This window comes from Eurypyga helias, unplaced genomic scaffold, assembly GCF_000690775.1.
Source record: "Eurypyga helias isolate BGI_N326 unplaced genomic scaffold, ASM69077v1 scaffold35362, whole genome shotgun sequence".
Classification (NCBI taxonomy): domain Eukaryota; kingdom Metazoa; phylum Chordata; class Aves; order Eurypygiformes; family Eurypygidae; genus Eurypyga; species Eurypyga helias.
In genome coordinates, this window is record NW_010238729.1 from 2,701 (window position 1) to 24,143 (window position 21,443).

The window sequence follows — 21,443 nt, forward strand, 5'->3', positions numbered from 1 at the left end:
AGTGGAGTATTTACTCCTCAGTCATGGGCACGGAAGACAAAGTATGACATGCGTACAGTACACCCAGACCAGTGTGCACTACTGTTGGATAGAAATCCCCACGTTAACTGAAAACGTCATGCGTTGTACGCGTTACTGCAGCCAGGGAACTCTGCACTTCAACAGGAATCAAGCGTCAAAGACTGTCAACTGAGAACCTGTAACTATCTAGCACCTGAAAGTCCTTAAGTCCCTGATGTGCCGGTGGTCTCAGAGTTTCAGGTGAGGTTTACGTGAGCATCATAAGATTGCTTGCACTTCCTTTGTTCCACAATACACAACTGATTTTTGGCATAAGCTTTCCAGAAAATGTCGCTGGTGGGTCTTTTCGGTGGCAGTTTGGGTTTCTTTTTCCCCAGCAGGAAATTATTACGCATTCAGGTCACAATCCATATTAAGATAATAAAGATTATGAACTAGGCCGCTCCTACTGTAATTAACACTGTGATCTAATTTTACAGAGTATTTCAGGAGAAAAGCACTTCCATGACACCACAGAAAGCAAACCCATCATCTGGACATCTGTCTAAACCCTAACATCATACGAGGCAGCATCATACAACCAGTCGACCTTTAGCTGGCTCCTTGCCATCTACAAAAGTCCACGTAAAATATTTGACTGGTTTTATAGAAAAATGATGCCATTATTCAAAAGTAATACTGGACAGATGTCTCGCACATCGCTGATGAAACCGACCACCTGTGCTGCCATAACCAACGGACGACTATCATAAAAAGAAATTTTCACTTTGAGGGTGTTACTAAAGCAGAGAACAAAAGGCATGCACTGCCTGGAAGAAGGGATCTTTGGTTTATTTTTCATCTTATATCTGGAAATAATAGTATTTCATTGCTTTTCCTTTCAGAATACGGATAAACCAAAATGTCATCTGAAACACATCATTATCAAACCCCCAGTATGACACAACTACAGACTGGCTCATTACACTAGGAAGTGTTATAAAGTCAGGAGATTTGCTACAGTGATGCAAGTCAAAGTATTCCAGGTTTTGATGGGAAAGCTGTTCTGACAATGAAACGTTAGGCATGACCTAAACCAAGACTTAAGAATCTTTTAGATAAAATATGGAGCAGAAGAGCCCCTGGATGCTTATTTACACACTGTGCCTCCATGTTAGACCACCTCTAAAACTCCTTCAGATCCTGGGAGAGAAGGACAGCTAAGGAGAGATTGTTCCCAACGTGCAAACTGTTCCCGTTTACCCGCAGGGCTGCCCTCCCCAGCCACACACACACATCTCCTGAATTTATCCTGTATTTAAGTCTATTACATAAGCACAAGCACATGTTTGGGAGCCAATGGATTGTGGGAGCGTGGGACATGACTCAGCAACTCCTGCAGACAAGCACAGGAGGTTTAAAGGAAACAAGACATCTAACGGTGTAGGATCAGAAGCTGACAGTGTTTGTCTGAACAAGTGGATATCTTTGGAATGACACTGATGTAGCCAGGCTGAGGTTAAGCTGACTCAAAATGGATCTCAAATTAGAGCAATTCAACACTATTAGCATGCACAAAGAAACCCACTGTATGCAGAACCTAATCGGCACCTTAGCATCAACAGTGTCTCCTCACCAGCTTCTACAGACAAAGCTCAAAAACCCTTAAAAGATACTTTAACAGGGTAAAGTAACTGCTTGTACAGTTGCATATACACAATTTGGAGATCCATCTATTTTATTTTCTCTTTTCTAGCCAAATCATTAGCTAACAGAGGGGAAAAGGTCAGGGTAAGGAGGAGGTAAAACGAAGGGTGAGCAACAGTATTTAGAGCAGTATGACAGGGCAGTACCTTTCTAACAGACAGAGATTTAGCGGGACTAAAGGCCTGCTCTGTGAGATCGAGCCCTTCAATAGATTCCGTACAGTCTGAGAGGGGAGCATCCTGCAACAGTAAATGGGGTAAACAGAGCAAACCGAGCCTAGGCTTTAAAACATCAACCAAAAACATTGTGATGCTTGCTAAAAACATGCAAAGAAACAGTAACCGGCAGATAAAATTGCAAATGACAATGAACTGACATGCACACAACATGACACCCAACATGAATAATGCCATGGTCATGGTAACACTTCCAAACTTTTAAAAGTAGATCGGAAAACACTGATCTTGGGCAGTTAAAGCGCTCAGATACAGAGCTTTAAGGTCACTCAGCTATGCAGTACAACTGTATAGCTCTAATTCTTACTTTAATTTGAGCTGTGATTCATACATAAAGTCTTTTGTATACTCAGGTACACTGCCTTTAAGTTTTATTGAGGTATAATAGCTTTTCCCCCCCAAAACCGATCTTCAAATGAAATAGTATGAAGCATGATAAAACACACTTAACACATAACACTACTGCCCGACAGTGAGCCTGCTGTGCCCAGTATTAATACTTCAAGGTACATAAACTTGGAAAACAAACAAACAAACAAACAAGTTGTCACAAAGCCCAACTAGAATTGAACAAGAATTTCACCCATAAAAATAAGCCTTCTGAATTTCATGCAGCACATTCAGCAAAAAACCCAAGAAGCACCCTCCACAGACATGCTTGGGCTACGCGGCTGAAGCCTCTTAAATACCTGGTCCTGAGCACTCTCGCAAAGACAGTGGTGTTACCTCTAAGACTTACCTTATAAACAGTTACTCTCTGCCAATTAAAGAATAATTTTATAATGATATATTAGGTGACAGCAGAAGATACCATGGATTAACTTTATGCTAATAGCTTTAGGCATTTTGTACTCTCACCTGTACAAGACTCCTGTCCACAACCACCCCAGAAAGAACCTGGGACTGGGGGCCGGCAGTTTTAATATCCTGTAAGTTTTGCTCTCGGATCTGGGAAGGAAAGCAGAACAGTCGCGTGAACAACAGAGAAAAGGTGACCACATTTTTTACTTGAAAAAGTGGCGGGTGAACCTGCCAACCAGCTGCAACGAGTGTAGATGGCTACGGCCCTGCCCAGCAGACCACGCTGCGCTGACAAACACGCCCTGAACGTTCGTGCTCCCGCTCCTAGCTGTCTGCCGACGTCTCTCCGGACTTCGCCTGTCAGTGCCGCAGCAGGCCCTGGCCTCTGCTCTGCAGTGCTGCCTCACAGTAAAACCCTACGGAGCAGGCTAACAGGCAACTCCCGCTGGGCACGTGAGAAGCCCAGAGGTTGGGTTTACCTACGTCTGTTATACCTGAGCAGCTGTTCGCAGGTTTCTGTCCCTGGCCTGTTGCATCTTCCTACAGAACTGACTCTGAAACTCTGCACGACATTCAACTTTTGCATCCTGTCAGGACCATATTCTCAGAAGGACACGGGAATTATTTCACCCCTGGAGTACTCTAACACAGCCCTTTTGTTGCAGCCTGAATACCTCCCACTTCTTTCCATACAGAAGATGGGAACAGAAACTGGATATTTAAACCTAGGTATTACCTATTTAAATTAGATATCCCACAGTGGTAAAGAATCCCTAACAACAGACTCAACATTTATTTCTAAAATATTCTGTGTCTTGTTCCAAGATAAACCAAGAAAAGCACGCAGCCAGCAAAGCCTCTACTTCGCAACTAAAAAGGACATTCCATTTACATAAAAATACAAGTATGTGAACACAAGGTGTTGTTAAGAGTTGGTATTTAAGAAAGTATGAAGATCCTGCATCATCTGAACTCGTTTCTAGTTTACTACCCTTCTGGTCATCAGGAAAGTAAAAAGTTGGAAGTTTTACTTCATTTAATCACTTCTGTCAAGTTTCTATCACGGCAGTATTTGTGGTTCAAACACCAAGGAACTGCTTGGCAATTTCACCAGACTTCTCATTTCAAGCGATTATTATTTTACAGTGCTGAGTCAGGAGAAGGAAAAAACTCTGTCAGCCTTATACAAAATTACTGTGGCACAAGTCAGTATTCCTGAACTTTCTGCGATGTAATGCTGACTCCCATGCCCCGTACGGCCATCAGCTAGAAGCAGCAGAACAATCCCCAACACGCTGAGTATTAACGAGATACCGGTGCACATGTTATGTTTGAACAGAAATAAAGTGAGAAAACCCCAATGCATCCAATGCTTTCCCGTTGGTAGGCTGGTGACAAGATCTGAAATTGGAAGACTGGAAAATTAACGATGTAATGCTGACTCCCATGCCCCGTACGGCCATCAGCTAGAAGCAGCAGAACAATCCCCAACACGCTGAGTATTAACGAGATACCGGTGCACATGTTATGTTTGAACAGAAATAAAGTGAGAAAACCCCAATGCATCCAATGCTTTCCCGTTGGTAGGCTGGTGACAAGATCTGAAATTGGAAGACTGGAAAATTAACTGCTTAGGTCATTTCAAAAAGATCATCATGAGGTTCTGAAGGCCCAGAGAGTTACCACAATCATCGCAGCATATTAGAATATAATCAAATACAACACGGGGAGAGATCCACAGACTCCTTTGCCGGGGCTACAATTTCAGCTGGCGAAACCAAACCAGGAAAACAGGTCACCGGTGTGAGACCATGAACAGAATTGCTACCATCAACTCAGTGGTGGCAGTCTCAGAGGTGTTCAGCAACTGGTCTGACAGTAACAAGATATAAGACAATGGCAGTCTTCACACAGTGGATAGCAATACCACCTTCTTCCAAGCTTTTAGGAATTGTTTCAGTATCTAGTAATAAAGGGACAGGACAATACCACAGCTGTGTTACTGAACCCCAGAAACTTCACTACAGCAACGTAAGTTAGTTCGTTGCAAATACACAATTTAATTACGGTGATGACCGAAAAAAAAAAGAAGTTATTTTACTGCTTACAAACCTTGTTCCTCATTTCCTGGACCTCCTTTGGATTGGTGTTCAATGGAACAAACAGGTTAGGGACAGCAGAGGTGGCAGTTCTATGTCCATCCTCTTTAGTCCACTGTAATATCAAGAAGAGTTGAACAGTCAGAACTGCTGTAATGGCTACAGAGAGAGCAGCAGATTTACACAACAGTTGGTCATGCATTGTACGTAGCAGAGAACTGAACCAATGATTGTATTCTTCTAGTCATTCCAAACGCTGTTTAAGGTGCTTCCTTCTCCAGTAACAGAAACTGTACCTTCAGATATGTTTATAAATATCAGAATCATTCTATTAAGCTAATAGCAACAACAACAAAAAATAGAGACAGTCTACTTGCAAATAACCTCCACCCAAACAATGCAATTACTACAGTTGTCTGCACTTCAGAGATTACGGGGACTGAAGGTTTTTAAGCTGGTTTTCTGTGCACCTGATCACACTGACAACTGCAGTGCTTTGTGTTTCTAAAAACAGTCTGCTTCCCGCTTTACGAAGAGACATCTTAATACAGAGGTAGGAAAACTCCAATAGGATTGCTTATTTTTAAGGACGTTTGTATCGGAAATTTCACAAAGAGGTCATATTTGTTTAAAAGCGACACTGTACCTTACCCAAACAGTAGAGCAAGATCTAAGGCACAAGCTCTAAAACCCTGTTTCTGCCATTTTCATTTTCTGCACTGGGTGTTTTTACAAAACAGCACGAGAGAGAGATCATTGATTCAATCCTCCAAATACTCAACAAACATCAAAGCGAACTTAAAGCATAAGATGACAAAGTATGAAAAGCCATGTGATGTCACTAACCAGGTTTAGTGAATGATTCTGTACTGTGAAGCAAGAGTGGGCATCACCAAAGTTTTGCGTTAAAACAAGCTACTTCAGCAAAATGTTCGGTTTCCAGAATTAGTTTCTGCAGAAATGAACGGCTGTACCAGCACAGCAACCTAGAGGAACAGTTTGGTGATGTCGAGTATTTTATAACTCATAGCTCAAAGGGTTACAAAAGTATCCCAAACACAAAGTTGAAGCGCTTCATGGGCTCTTCAGAGAAGGTTGCTTTATTTGATCCGTGCATTTAGTATGGAGCTCTGCTTAATTTGATGCCCAACTAACTTATTCCCTCGATTTGTGTATTACAGGCGGTGCCCTAATTTCCAATCGTATTGCATAGAAAATGCACCGAACAGTAAAGCAAACCTGTTTATAGAGCAAATGCTATGCGGTTTTTTCCTGAGTAATTTCAAGAAACGATAAAATAGCCAGAAACTGTCAAACTTCAAAAAGCAACAGAATTTTAAAATGCTTTGCAACTGTAAAGTAAAAAATGGAATGAACATGGAGCTGTGAAATACTCACTGATGATTATCTTCTCAGATAAAAACTACTCCAGCTTTTTATTAAAGATAATTTTTAGTCAAAACATATATAAAAACAACCTCAACATAATAAGCTGCTACTTCTTTAGGTTAATAACAAGCATTTTAAAAAAAATGTAAACACACAAACCTGTTACACTATGTGAAATGCTAGTGCTTCAGCATACCATTAAACAAGAACTTTTGCTTCAATCTTTCACCGATAATTTCAGGTAGAAAACAGTACCCATATTGTGAGCTGAGGTTGAGAAGCATGAACTGCTCCAAACACAGGCACAGCTTTAAGTTTTTCCAACCACGGCAAAACTGTAGTCAAGTAAAGTGTTGACAGTACAAACAATATCCACGTATATTAAGGTCTTAAACCAAACAGAACACCACAGAAATACAGAGAGAGAGATTCTCTGGTTTCTTCAGGGCTGTCTACACGTTAACGCTACGTCTTTTAGCACCCACATTGCCTGAGTAATCGTTCCATAAAAGTATCCGAACTAGAGAGGACTCTGAATGTATTCAGAGGTGAAGCATAGTTTCGTAGGGGTGAATAAGAATGAAGAGGTGTTCTGGAAAAAATATGTCTATTTTTCCTTTTCTTTTGGGTTGTTTTTTCTTAAATACTCACCTGTAAGCATACTACTGCTACCCAGAGTACCTCTACTGAACCACCGGAGCGAGTTCAGCCTGAAGCCAACCTTTACAAAAGCCCGCATGCGTGTAAATCCCTGCCTACGCTGAGATGCTCCGCATACGCCCAAGAAAACACCGAAGCCACACTTACGCACAAACGGCTACCGATGTCCACCTGAAAGCATTTGATACTTTTCCTTTTCAATCCACATACCTTTCAGTGCAAAATTTAAAACTGTAAAGCAGCATTGAGAAACAAAAGAGAGAAGCACGGGTTGCAGAATCTATCGATTAGTGCCTGCTGATGGCCTGAGCTGCACTTTAGTCATGCCGCACCCAGTTGGTACTTCCGGAAAGACTTCCCGTTTATGGCCATCTACTTCCATGCAACACTACATGCAGAAGGCAGCTGGTTGGGAACACTCAGAGGCTTTGGGGCAGACAAAAGCATAGTAAACAGGACAGGGAGAGGAGCTGAGCAACTAGGTAAGAAAAACTGCTTAAGGAAAAAAAAAAAAAACCCCAATGCTTAAATAGTTGGAAATCAATTCCACCCTCTTGCAGAGAGTTGCAAATGGCTTGCAAGCTAAGTTCATATATGTAACAGAGGGTGGAAATTTGACTATTTTTAGATATACTTGTACAAAAGTACACCGAGTAGCTGGTTTCATTTTTTGGTTTAACTGAAAAGCTTTCATGCAGACAGAATTAGTAGTTCCCTAACACAGTTGCCCTTAAGGAAACCATTTAAGCGCACAGCCTGTTCACTCAAAACTGATCAATCTGTTTGGTCAGTAGCTTGAGAAGCCAAAAGAAAACTAGAGGCTCCAGTGTCTTAAGCAGTTTTAAGTATTAACAAGGAAGACGATTTTCACAGCTCGCATCTAATCAAACGAAGCCGTTAGTAAAACACATTTAGTTGTTTTGTATAAGAAAATGAAAGGAATTAGGAGAGTAGTCTTTTCCTTCCCAAAGCCTCTAAGTGCCAGCCACCCCAAGTTGCTCTACATCATCTAACTATGAACAGTAAGGTAGGCACAGACCAAGCAGTTGGTAATACAGCTTGGCACGCAGACACCGGACGAGAGAGACTGCAGCAAGGGTTTCACGTGATCGTGTGTAATGTTCGTCCACACCTTAGTCTTCGACTTGGGGCTGCTGCCATTCTGCCCTTCTTCAGAAGCATCATCCCCTCGGCCAGAGTTCAGCCACCTTGTCTTCTCTCGCTGCTGTTTCTGAAAACTGTGTCTGAGGGGGGAGCAAGTGCCTGATTCGCCATCGCTAGTGAAGGAGTAACCTGTCACACTAGCTGGAATCTCGACATCGCTGTACTTTTTAGATTTCTCTCTCAGAGCAGGGCATCGGTACGGGTAGCCGGTTCTGTAACCCTGGAGAAGCAGAGCAGCAGAATTAGTTTTCTACATCTCCAAGTTTTTCAACGGATGACTGAATTTTGGTTTGATTGACACCCTTATTTACAAAACACGTTCTACAGCACAGCCTTTTCTCTGCCTGCAGTTCACCAGTTCCGGTGGACAAAGCCACATCGAAGCCGGGTGGCGCACAGTAATGAGGCTGCATTAGCATCCCTTCCAACCCAATAAACTTCTGAACCACTCCTCCAAATGAGTCACCGTTTTTTCATAGAGCAGACTTCAAAACCTTTTTATCACACAGAGTTTTACAGTAGTCCTGCAAAAAGCCACCGAGAAGTTCCTCAAGAGCAGTGCTATGGGTCTGCCTCGTTTCAGAGTCAAGTTAAAAATTACCACCTGTGTAATTAGGTGTTTGACAGGTTAAGAAAATGGTTTTTCAAAACCAAGACAGTACCCGTAACCATCCATCAAAGGACTCTCCTCTCAAAGTCCGTTTTAAAACGGAAACCTGCATGGAAATTTCAGTTCCCTTCAGGACAAACGTAGGCTTTCAAGGAGATAGGATTCCGTTAATAAGTGGACAATAACTTGCCAGCCTGCTTTGATGAGATCATGTGTTAGAGCACGTTACTGGGGAATCTAACTTAGTGCTCTGTCCCATCGGTACCCAAGGTGCAATCATCAATTTATGCACCGTTAAAATCTTAGGAACGTACTTTTTCCTGGAAATCTCTGAACTAAAGTTTTCTAAGTTATACTTCAGGAAAGATTTCGACACTAACACTCAAAACAACGAAAACTGATGACCATACCTACAGCTACTGGTTAGATTATCAGCCCTGCCCGCTCTTTCTGACAGTCCTTCCCACGGACAACAGTACATGCTCGAACTGCCACAAGGCAGGCGAAGTTTGAATCCGGGGTGCGTTTAGAGTACATGTGCTTGTGGGAATGGCCTACGTACACACTTCCTCAGAGGACAGGGTTTTTTCCCCAGGGGGGTTAAATAAATAAATATAAAAGAGATGGGTGTTTCTTGGTATGTCTCACTGAATTCCCAAGTAATTGTTCAAGCCTCTGGAGTTGGATTTAAGTCCAAACACAGAATCATGACTTTTCTTTGTACCATATTCCAGCTACTGGTTTAATATTTTTTTTTCCCTGCAACAAGTGTATTGACAGTTTCTCACAATTCTCAGTCAAGGACATAAAAAAGCACCTGTATGATACAAAATGCAAGGGCAAATAGGAATCTCTCTTCTGGGTTCCTAAAATCTAGGATTCAACATATGGTACAGAAGGAACGGATTCAAGAATGATGCTTTGATGTCTATATTCCCTCCCCTCCCTGATCTAAGCTGTTTTTCTCTCCCACTTCCCCTGAATTATGTTTTGTTTCCCTTTTTACCTCACCTAATGCACTACTCATGTCTTCCTCTGCTTTCTTCCATATTTTGCTTGGCATTTAACATACAAAAAGGTCATTTAACAGTTTCTCTAAGAGTTTTCACTCGCAAACTATTTTCAATGCGGCTTAAGGAAAAAAGAGTGTGAACAGCCTGTCTCCTCAGGCACTCAAATTCCTTACAGACAAAGCCAGGTGTAAAGAAACTTCAGTCCCGAGTATGCACGCTTAGCTTCCTCTGCAGTTTCCATGCACTGAGCGCTGCTGAGGCAGTATCCTGGCTGCTGCTCCATCTTTTCATGATCCAAGCGCATCTTGAGAAACTATCTACTGCCCAGTGGAGTTAACTCCACTAATAGTCTATATTATAGAGTTAACTCCACTAATAGTCTATATAACAACTAATAGCCACAGTATAACACGTGGCTATTTGTAACAGTAAGGACGTGTGCTGGATGACTGAAAGCTACTTCTATTTTTCTGTCGACTTGAGGTGACAGCTGATCACTCAGTCTAATATGAAAACATCAGCTATTCAAACCACTAATGAAGGAGCCCGATTTATGTGTTTTCTGTACTACAGACACTGAGCTAAGGGGAGAACCACCTAGTTGTTTACTACAGAGTGTATGTGATGGGGAGTGTTTTAAGGTATCCTCATTAGTGTACATCCTGTCAGGGGCAGATGCATCACGTGACCATGAAGACCACATTTAAGTCTACACAGGAAAAAGATCAATTAAATAACAAATCAGGAGATGATGTCCGATGAGTGCAGTGACCGTATTTTTTGATAGGTTCTTCACTACTGTCTACAGTCACCACTTGGAGACTTCCGACAAGGAAAGGCATCACCTTTCCCGTTAAAGCTGGACAGCAAATATTGGCAGCTGGTCATTCATGACAGACGGGAGGTATGGAAACTGTTTTATCTGAAGAGTTTTATTTGTTTGAAGTCTGTCTTTTGAGCTCTTCCAGTAGAGCCTTACAAAGTCAAAGCATGCTGGACCCCGTACCCGACAAAACATGAACGCTGGTTGATGCATTTTGGGAAGGAGTGGGAACAGAGGATATGCTGTCACACAGAACAGTTAAACAGAAACGTCTGCCTTACCAGATTATCGAGCATCCGCATAAGAGCTTCGAATTCCTGTTCACCAATCTGCCATTTTGGATGGGATACAGTACCCTCACCTGCTGGAGACTCAGGGGAACGAGATTTGGCTTTATACTTTCCGGGATCTAAAAGCACTAAGTTGTCAGGTCCACCTGCACTGGCCAGGGTGCGTACCTTGAAAAGAGAAAAGTCATCTTGTAGTTTCTTGGGGGAACCCCAAACCCAAGAAAATTGACATCAGCAAAACCAGAAGAAACCTACTTCCTTTTAAAGGTAAATGAATTAACATACTGGTACAAAACCTGTCTTAAGGCTTTGAAAAGGTCTGTTTTGACAGGCAGCTTATCTCCAACCCATGGTTCCACACTACTTGAACACTGGTGGTTAAACCCACGATTTGGATGTCCTCCCATAATGTAACAATCTCTCGGACCAGCGCGTTAGTTTAGCGTAAGGCTTTAGCCGGTCAAGCGCACAACTACTAATCTGAGCACGAATACAGCAGACGGTACATAACATCATAATACTCTTACTTGAATCTCACAGGCAAGCACTAGATTATGAATGTAGTAGAAAGCCTCCTCAACAGTCTCTCCAACTGACACTAAGCCATGGTTTCTGAGAATAAGGACCTAGAGAGACATTGCAAAGAAAGTTAACAGCAGTATGGCGAGTATTTTCTTGCTCTCAATCACAGAGCATACCTCCCCCACCCCCCACATACTTCTCTTTAATTCTTGATGTAAATACTGACCTTGCTTTTAGGTCCCAGATTTTTCTGAATAACCACCTTTTCTTCATCATCCACTAAGATACCGTGGTAGTCATGGTAGGCTACTTCCCCCAGAGAAAGGGCTTCAGGTGAAATGGGCAAGAGACCGCACTTCATTGCGGAAACCTGGGAAATATTAAAACAACTTCATGTCTTGCCACAGAAAAAAACGGGGAAGAAAGAGACAATATAATAATGCTAAGAATTATAATTTAAAACATATTTTTATATATTAAATGTATGTGTCTGCAGTCTTATATTCCATCCCTAAAGCCTCTATTTTTCACAGCTTTTTGATTGGACACAAAATCCACACTGATCCTGGGTCTGGCTCAACATAGCTGCTTTAACACGACAGCAAGAAAAATATCAAAAGCCTCAGGAAAAAAAAAAAAAAAAAGGAAAAAACCAAACAAATCCCAAAATCAAATGAACCCACAATCTCCTCCACTACATCCTCCCCAAAACAACTGTATCCATCATTCCTTCCACTCCACTCAGTGGTTTATTTTTTTGCTCCCAAAAGAAGAAATTCAGTGATGAACTTGGACACACGTAATCCCACAGCACTGCAGGTAAAGTTAAGGAACATTAAAGACTATTCTATAATTCACAATTTTAGGAATCTGATCTTTTATCCATAAAGTGGTTGTATCACCACTGGAAATGTTCATCACATTATTCAAATAAAAAAAAAGGGGGGGGGGAAATCAGAATGTGAGCTTTGAAATAGAGTCACCAGATGACTGTCAAAAATCCCAAAGAGGTAAAACTGACCTGTAACCAGTTGCTCTAATGAGAGGTATTGGGAAAGTTTCAAATGTTTAAGAACACCTTGATAAATTGTGCTTTACAAAACCCAACAGAACATGACAAAGCTCTTAGGACTCACTGCCAATAGATACGGTCTCTTGTGGTAAAGGATACACAAATATGAAATACATATTTTCCAATTACAGAGCTCAATTAGCCACCAGAACACCCCTCTAACAACCAGATGAGGAGGATCTGATTGATTCAAACAGAACTATTTATTTGAAGGCAGACCTAGAGGCTTTGTGCCCTTCAAAATGGAAGCAAATCTATCATGAAGGGATACCCACCTATTTTCCAGCGGGATGGGGTGGGGGGAACGGGACAGATGACAAACCAGAAAGCGTGCTTACCGCTGCCCCTGCCGGCGTATGAATATGAACAATGCATTTAACATCAGGTCGGGCTGCATAAATTGCAGAGTGCAAAGTAAAACCCGCTTGGTTTACTCCCAAGTTGGTGCTTCCACGATCAACCACATCCCCCTGAATATTGATTTTAACCTGGGAACAAAAAGAATGAGTTACATAAATCAATCAAGATTGACAAAAATCTGATTTAAATCAGCATCTCCCACTGAAGCTGTAAAACTGCATTTCTTTATTTGATTGAATGAGTGTCAAAATGTGCATGAACACTGTAGGTAGGTGACCAGGGCGCCAGTTTAAGATTAAGCTAACTGAAGAGAACAGCAGGAGCCACTGGTTCTGACTGGAAAAATGGCTGCATGAACAGGGAACAGTGCAAGAAGCTGACAGAAGTTACAGACAGCGTTGTGACGAGCGGCTGCATTTCAGAGAGCTATGGTGGAGTTCTGTAAGAAACCCACAAACTTCACAGGCACCTGAGGAGGAATGTTCATAGAACCATAGAATGGTTTGGGTTGGAAGGGACCTTGGAGATGATCTAGTTCCAACCCCCCTGCCATGGGCAGGGACACCTTCCACTAGACCAGGTTGCTCAGAGCCTCATCCAGCCTGGCCTTGAACACTTCCAGGGATGGGGCATCCACAGCTTCTCTGGGCAACCTGTCCCAGTGCCTCCCCACCCTCTCTGTGAAGAACTTCTTCCTGATATCTAATCTAAACCTCCTCACTTTCAATTTAAACCCGTTACCCCTTGTCCTGTCACTAGAGACCCTTGTAAAAAGTCCCCCCCAGATTCCTTGTAGCCCCCTTCAGGTACTGGAAGGTGCTGTAACGTCTCCATGTTGGGAGCTTTTGGGGGAGTAGGTTCTCAACAGGCCAGCACCTAAGCAATGATACACTGATACCATGTGCCGTGGTTTAACCTCGTCTGGCAAAATAGCACAAAAGGCTGGGATTGCCCAGGTAATAACATTATAAATACCAAATCTGGATATGGACGTAGCAAAACTGGAATAAAAGGGGAAAAGTCATTATGCATGGGTTGTTTATTTGGGGGAGAGCAAGAATGGAGAAAATGGAGTTTCAAAGCAGAGAAGGGAAGAGCCAGCATGGGACAAATGGAGAGCAAGGGTCGATAGAGGGCCAGTTGCGTAAGCAAGCTGCTGGTCAGCGTGCTCATCTGGCTGAGCTGTGTGCCTCACTGCTGTAGGCTAGCATTTTAAATCCTGCTGCTAGCTATTTTCTGTGTGAACATGCTCTCTACTCTGGGGGTGTGTGCGCGCATTTCGCCACCTTCACATAACCTTCATTCTCGAGGTACTTGCATTCCTGATCTTGAGATAAGAGCAAAGCACCTTTAAAATCCAAACACCACACAAAACACCCCCACAGTGTAGCTCTTACCCTCTGCTAAAAATGTTGTAGCAACAAGAAAGGGCAGGTCTGCCTTTTCTGCATTCCTTTTCCTACAGCTTTTTCAACTGAAGTCTTAGAGATGGAGAAGGCGCAGTTATGTACGAAAGCCAGCTTTACAGGGAGCCGAGGGGCGTGCTGGGACCTTAAGGTGTCGAGAGTGACACAAGTTTGCAGCGTAACTACTCTGTACACACTCGCCTCACCTCTCCGCTGGAGTTACCTGCCTGACAGCAGCCAGGGGGAAAGAACAGCATCAAAGTTTTGATTTTGCTTCATCGCAGGAGAGTCAAGCACATTAACTCAAGTTGCCTTCAGCAGCGATGTAGGCCACACTGAAGATAAATGCTTCCCACTAGCTAACAGTTTCAGCAGCTGTTTCTTCAACTGCAACCGTTACATCTCAAAACCACAATTTATCTACACCATTTACACCATTAAACGATGGCAACTGAATCGGGCATCTGACACAACGTCTTGAAATTGCAATTGGTTTATGTGTGAAATGCATACTGTTCCCCCAGCAAGCTGGATGCAACAGCCAGCCGCTTTGGAGGGCGTGATGTGGTGCAGCTGTCCGAGTGACCTGGCTCCTCTCCACAGCTAGATCGACTGGAGGACAGCTGCTGGTGGACATGCGCACAGAAGCCTCTCTCACAGAGACCTCAGCCGCAGAAAAAACGACTATGTTCAATAAAGCTATTCTAAACACGAAAGGGAGCAACATATTCTCTAGGACAGACCGTAAACAGTGGCAGATACAGACAGAGCAGGCACAGCTATTCATAATTTAGAGCTGTGAAAAGCAGTAGCTGCTTACCAGACTAGATGCAGTAACTTCACTATAGAGAAGTCCAAAAGGTACAATGAGGAAGTGTTCCTGCTCAGAATTTACTCTGGCCTAAGGATAAAACAAGAGTAAACGTTATTAAGAATATTTATTAAAGCATACAAGAAAACCCCAAAACATGAACATTGCTTTCAATTCCCGAGTATGGAATGGGCAAGTACGCCTCTAAGACAGGCAGCGTGACTGCCACGTATGCTACACCACCTAACGTGCAGCACAGTTAATTAACTCATGTTAAACAAAAGCAGGTGGTAGATACATGCCTGAGTCCTTCAGATAGGTGGAAGGTAGGAAATCCTTAGATCCTGTGGTAATGACAACTAGACTACTGTGGATAAAAGGAATGACAGAGAAGTCATTGAGCTCCCCAAGTCGAGCCTGTTGTGCCCATGAGAATAACTGGTGACTGATCTCTCCCTGTCCTTATCTCGACCCACAAGCCTTTCATTGTATTTTCTCTCCCCTGCCCAGGTGAGGAGGGCACTGATGGAGCAGCTCTGGTGGGCACCTGCCCTCCAGCCAGGGTCAGCCCACCACACTTTGGTATAGTCCCACTGCTTCTGAAGTAGCTCATCAGTCATCCAAAAGTTCCCAGTACAAATCCACCTCCCTTTAAAACCAGCTACATGTTACATCATGAGAGCCCTAAACTGGACCAGTGAGTTCAAGTTAACCTGTACCAATAATCACCAAAACAGTTCTCCATTGTAGAAGTGTAAATGATCTAGGATATCGTATTTATGCAAGAAAAAGACCAGGTATTATTCCAAATGCCTCAAAAGCTAATAAAGTTCAAACGTAAGGTAAACAAGCAGCAAGACTCACAAATCACCTTACTTTAGGATTAGATCCAATACACAGCTCGTGCCCTCCCAGCAAACCAGGACGTGGTGAATGATGTGTCCCTTCTGTAAACCTGTAATCTCAAATTCTGCCTAACCCCGAAGGCATCCAAGTTTACTCTACATTATTGTATGTGACATGAAAGCTCTCTATTTCTGCTTCTGCATCAGAACCACACCATTCTGAACAATTCCACACACAGCAGCTGCCAGTGATAAGGATCCAGAAAACCAAAAGATACTCCACCCAGTTCCCGGATACGCGTAGACTGGCTTACCTCTCATCTCCTCACATTCCTTTCTCCTCTAACACACAGCTTATGCCCCTCACAGAAGGCTGCTGTATTTTTTCCCTCACTTAGGAAGTGCACTGGAAGCCTCTAACTTGAATGTTTTCTCTAACTATAATCTAGTAATTATAGCATTCGCTCACAAAGAAGTGAAAATCTGGAGTCGAACCCCAGCTCTGCAGAAGCCGTAGGCATTCAGCATGTTCCAGTGGAGCGCCTTACTACCACACTGCTACTGAATGTAGGGGCACAGGGAACAAAGATGATTATTTTATATTTACAACCACCTTGTTCTGTATCAGCTTCTGAAGGGAAATTTCATCTGTTCACCTTTTAGAATGCTATTCACTGGAGGGGTTCGCAAGAGATGGGTGAACTATGACGAACCCTTAACCAGGCACTTCCCAATACCACTTTGCTCTTCAAAACTGTCTAAAATACTGTCAGAGTCTCATATTCCAAATGCCGTCTTCCACCTCAACTAGGATCACCGTTATCATATTCCTGTGCTCCCCTGCAAACCTGAGGCATCCCACCCCGATCACATGCCCCTGCCTTAACCCCTTCCCTAAGCATGCCGCTCTTTGTCATTCACCTGAACGCATAAACATGCCCAGGGCTGCACTTTACACGAGGAAGCCTGCTTGCCTAGTAATCTTTTACTGCCCTGATGGCCCTTTTATCAAATCAATTCTCCTGTCACGTATGAAAGATCAGGGGGCGGTACAGAGCTGTTTACAGTGAACAGTTATGTTGGCTACATTCCCTCACTGAAAGAACCGAGTGATCTAACCAACACTGCCGTGATCCTATGCCTACCCACATCACTTATCTTCATCGGCTCACCAATAACACACCTTGAAATCTCAAGAAGCAGGAGTAATAGAATTACCCTATCTCATTCAGACTGCAGCTGGAAGAACTGAAAATACATACAGGACAACCTCTGCTATGTGGAAAAAACAATTCAGCTCTGTTAGGAAAACAATTGACCGAGCTGCACACCACAGCTGGGACTTTACTCATGACACTCATGTTGATCATTCTTCTGGCACATAAACCCTCCTTGATTTGACCTCCTTGTCATCACTTTTATGGATGCCAACCATTACTCAGTCACAAGGAAAACTGTTGGCACACTGCACTAAGCGAAGTAGTTTGCTCATGTTCAGAAATACAAGGGCTTCTTTTTCAAAAAAGGTTGGTACCTTGAATTACAAAAATTCAACTGAATCACTAATAAGATGATATTTTAGTACTTAGCAAGGAAACTAAGACATGACCTTGCAGAATAAATGCTTTAAACAACTGTATGTGTTAAGATAGCGAAAGACTGAGTCTTTCAGGAATCTCAATTTCATCATAAGAACTTCCACGTACACTCTCTTAAGACTCTATTCAGGCTACGGTAGCTGGCATCCAAGCTGTTCCAGTTCTTACTCTTGAGATGTAATGACAAATCTCTTCACTATTCTACTGCTTTCAATACCACTTTGCTCCTCTTCCACAGAAAATGACGGATGGGGGAGGGAAGCAATTCTTTTGTATGGTGAAACAACTGGTTCACTTATCTGCCGATTCAATACTCACTGTTATATGATTGTAAATAAGCTGAGACCAGCCAAAGAGATCTGCTAATCTGTAGAAAGCTGCCAATTTACATCGTAACAACTTCTCCCCTTTTTCATAAGCAATGGAATCTGATCCTCTCAGATCATTCACCGGTGTCACCATCCCGAGACCTGAAAAGGAGAACGGGTAAAAAGCACAACAGTTAAAAACTAACAACGTGCACCGCTGTTGCAGTGGTTGTTCTCAGTAGTTGGTCTCAACATATTAACCTAAGAAATGGACAGCAAACTTTAATTACTGTAATGTCATAATTTGTTTTACACAAATATAATGATGGTCTCAGCCAAGGTCATTTATCTTTGGCAGACTCTGCGTTTGTTTCCTTCCTTAATATTCATCAGTGCTAAGCTGACAGTGTGGTCCTTAGCAAAGTAACTTTTTTTCTCTCTCAAAACCAATGATTATCTGTAAAATACAACTTCATGTTAACAGAAAGTGTCACCCCAAATATTGCACTGTTTGAGATAAACAATTTGGTAATCCTGAAAAGGAGAATTATACATCTAAAAAAGATGCACACAAATTCACTTCATCAGGAAACATTAAGTACCAGCTAAAGAGAGGATGATTATGGTAAATAATGATAAATACTGTAGATCTTGTTACAGTGCAATTAGAAATGTGGATGAAAGTAACTGCGATAAAGCAGAACAAAGCCATGCTACAGTCTGAACTATGGATTTATTTTGGAGCACAAGCAAGGACTGACATTATTTTAACACAAACCCTGTGTGTACATGCATTTGCCCATTTTGGGTTTTGTTTTCCTCCCTTGTTTTGCCTGCCGATGTTTCCTGTCTATAGCTTCACTTCACAGAACAAAGCTGCAAACAGTATTTCAATGGCAGAAATAATTAGTTTCTGAAGACCACTGTCACTAGACTGCTAATGAGCATTTCATTTTCCTGCAGACAATCCCTGTGGTAAACATGACCAATATTTAAACCTTTCATTTTTCTACTAGTGGTGACTTACTAGGCGTGCTTTGCAATTAAGATCCCATACCTGAAATAGCTTTTGATATAAATTATATACACGAATCACACTGAACATCGCGGTGGCATTAGAAACTGATCATTTTAGGTTTGCAGTGTTCCTGTACGGTGGCATTAGAAACTGATCAATTCATTTTAGGTTTGCAGTGTTCCTGTAAGCAGAACAGGACACCATTTAACTTGAACTGTCATGTCTTCATGACAAGAAAAAAGAAAACAAGAGAATCAGCTGTTAGAAGGGAAGGTGGACTCACTCATGTTCAGCGCAGCCATTCCGCCTTGCGGTGCCGCAGGGTAGACATTCGGTACGTTCGTTGTCATGAAATCCGCAATCTGCTGTAAAGCCAATAAACCTGTTGGGTTCTTCCCCTTCTTAAATTGTTCCTGGATCATAGATTCCAGCTCTTCACAAAAAGCCTGGCAACAGGACATGGCACACTGTAAAGCCTGTTCAAATGAACGGCAACCTTTCATACACAGCTTCTTTTTAGCACTCAGATGGAAACATCCTACACCTCTCCTGAGAAACAGCTCAAGGCAGACTTACTGGGTGCATAATGTTACTTGAAAATGTTGCTCGCCGGAGCTCCAACGATGAGTCACTTAGTATTTTGCTAATGGAAACTGCAGAATTCTCTACAAGTAACACCAAAACTCACTGAAGCTACTAATAAGGGTTTAAGGAAGATGGAGGAAGATGTACAACTGAATTGAACACAAAACACAAAAAGCAGTAGAACCCGAAAAGAGAAGGAAGATTATCAGCGTGGCTAACAGGGAACTGAGAGACAAGAAGGCACCCAGGAAGACAAGAAGGAATAGCTACTGAACTTAAAGTATTTTTAAACAGGAGGTTGTTGACTTTTTTCCTGGCTCCTTTTTTATTTTATTTTTGGTTTGGGTTTTTTTTTTGTTTTAACTTCAAAAGGGAAAAAACCAAGATTGTTTTACTATTGCTGGTGGCCGCTGCTTTTGACAAATACACTGGAATTTGTACTGAAAGAGAAGTATTCCAATCATTAAGTGAATCTAAACAAAAAAGATTGATTTCATGTGAAAAAACTGCAAACACAACACTACATCCCTATTCCTAATGAAGCTGTGTCAGGAAATGTTTTGTATCCACAGTCACCCATCAGTTATTACAAAAGGAACAAATGTTATGAGGGAAACTGTGCTTTGTGTACTTTCCCCCTGAGGGGAAACACCTTTAATATTACATTTCAATCATTCACGGTTTGTTATTGTGCAGCCTTTCAGAAAGAGATACAGAAAAATATTTCTTATGTCAGAATCCCACATGAAAAACTGAGCGCAGGACAGACCCACCACCTGGTATTAGCTACTCTTAGAAGAGTTACTTAACTGCTTAAAGGAATACTAAATATATGAAACAAGTGAAAAAAATGCCTAACCAGGACTAGATGGACAATATGAAAAAATGTTGATGACTAATGAAGGCTCTGGGGAGACCTTATTGCACCTTCCAGTACCTGAAGGGGCTACAAGGAAGCTGGGGGGGACTTTTTACAAGGGCCTGTAGTGACAGGACAAGGGGTAATGGGTTTAAATTGAAAGTGGGGAGATTTAGATTGGATATCAGGAAGAAATTCTTCATGGAGAGGGTGGTGAGGCACTTGAATAGGTTGCCCAGAGAAGCTGTGGATGCCCTGGAAGTGTTCAAGGCCAGGCTGGATGAGGCTTTGAGCAACCTGGTCTACTGGAAGGTGTCCCTGCCCATGGCAGGGGGAGTGGAACTGGATGGTCTTTAAGGTCCCTTCCAACCCAAACCATCCTGTGATTCTGTGACTACACAGAGAATTCCAAAAGCAAGACTGAAGAGCTGCTTCATGAGTTAGACAGTAAAAATGCAACCAGATAATGTAAGGAAAAATTAGGCTACAATTAGGATACTTTAGAAGAAAGGCCAACCAGAAAAAAGATCGAATGGATCCAAAATAACTTCTCCTTTCTTCCACAAGAATATTAAAACCAGAGGTGTTAAATTTATCACTTTGAAGTTGGAGCATTTTCTTTTCTTACTGGGCTTTGAAGAATCATGGAGACTCTCTTCTTCTGTTCCATCATGTTGAAGTCCTGGCGAAGGTCAGGCGCCATATTCCTCTCTCTCAAATATTCCGGATTATTTTCATCAACTCGATCAAAATACCTCTCTTTATGAGGGGCTGTTGTTGGGGGTGGTGAAGTCACCACCCCCACACCAGACTCACCATTCATAGCACGGTTTTAAGGAACCTATGGAGAGAGGACAGAGAAGAGGAATAAACAGCTCAAGCAACGAAGTAATTACGAACTTCCTTTATGTTTGTTTCAGCACGACAGTTCAAATCCATCTAAAATCAGCATGTCTTCCCAAACACAGAAACCACGTTTACGCGACTAGATAGCAATACTTTAGAAGATAAAAAAAATATATGTAAAAATATAAGATTAGAAAATTAGGCTAGCATACATGCAAAGTCAAATATGCTACACAGGCACATGCTACACCACACTAAGATCCCATTTAAACTACCTCCATGTCTTTAAGCTGCCTACACAGCAAAGAAGTCCTTCAAACCTTGTCACAGACGACAACACAGAAGGTCAAGACACGCGAGGTCTCAACTCACTGGTTTTGTTGTCTTTTTGGGTTTGGTTTATTGGGGTTTGTGCTGGATT

At 42.3% G+C, this 21,443-nt stretch overlaps 1 protein-coding gene across 1 annotated transcript; it reads right to left on the reverse strand.

Moving 5' to 3' along the window:
• Positions 1 to 1,853: 1,853 nt before the first annotated feature.
• ADD1 (adducin 1 (alpha)) lies at positions 1,854 to 21,052 on the reverse strand (the record flags this gene model as incomplete). The annotated part of the gene is made up of 12 exons (XM_010147937.1): positions 20,805 to 21,052; positions 19,016 to 19,178; positions 17,725 to 17,876; positions 14,973 to 15,053; positions 12,725 to 12,874; positions 11,541 to 11,684; positions 11,320 to 11,418; positions 10,784 to 10,960; positions 7,932 to 8,276; positions 4,857 to 4,958; positions 2,802 to 2,891; positions 1,854 to 1,946 (listed from the first exon to the last, which is right to left on the reverse strand). Coding segments are annotated over exons 1-12 (1,791 nt in total), but the record flags the coding sequence as incomplete, so codon positions are not given.
• Positions 21,053 to 21,443: the final 391 nt, after the last annotated feature.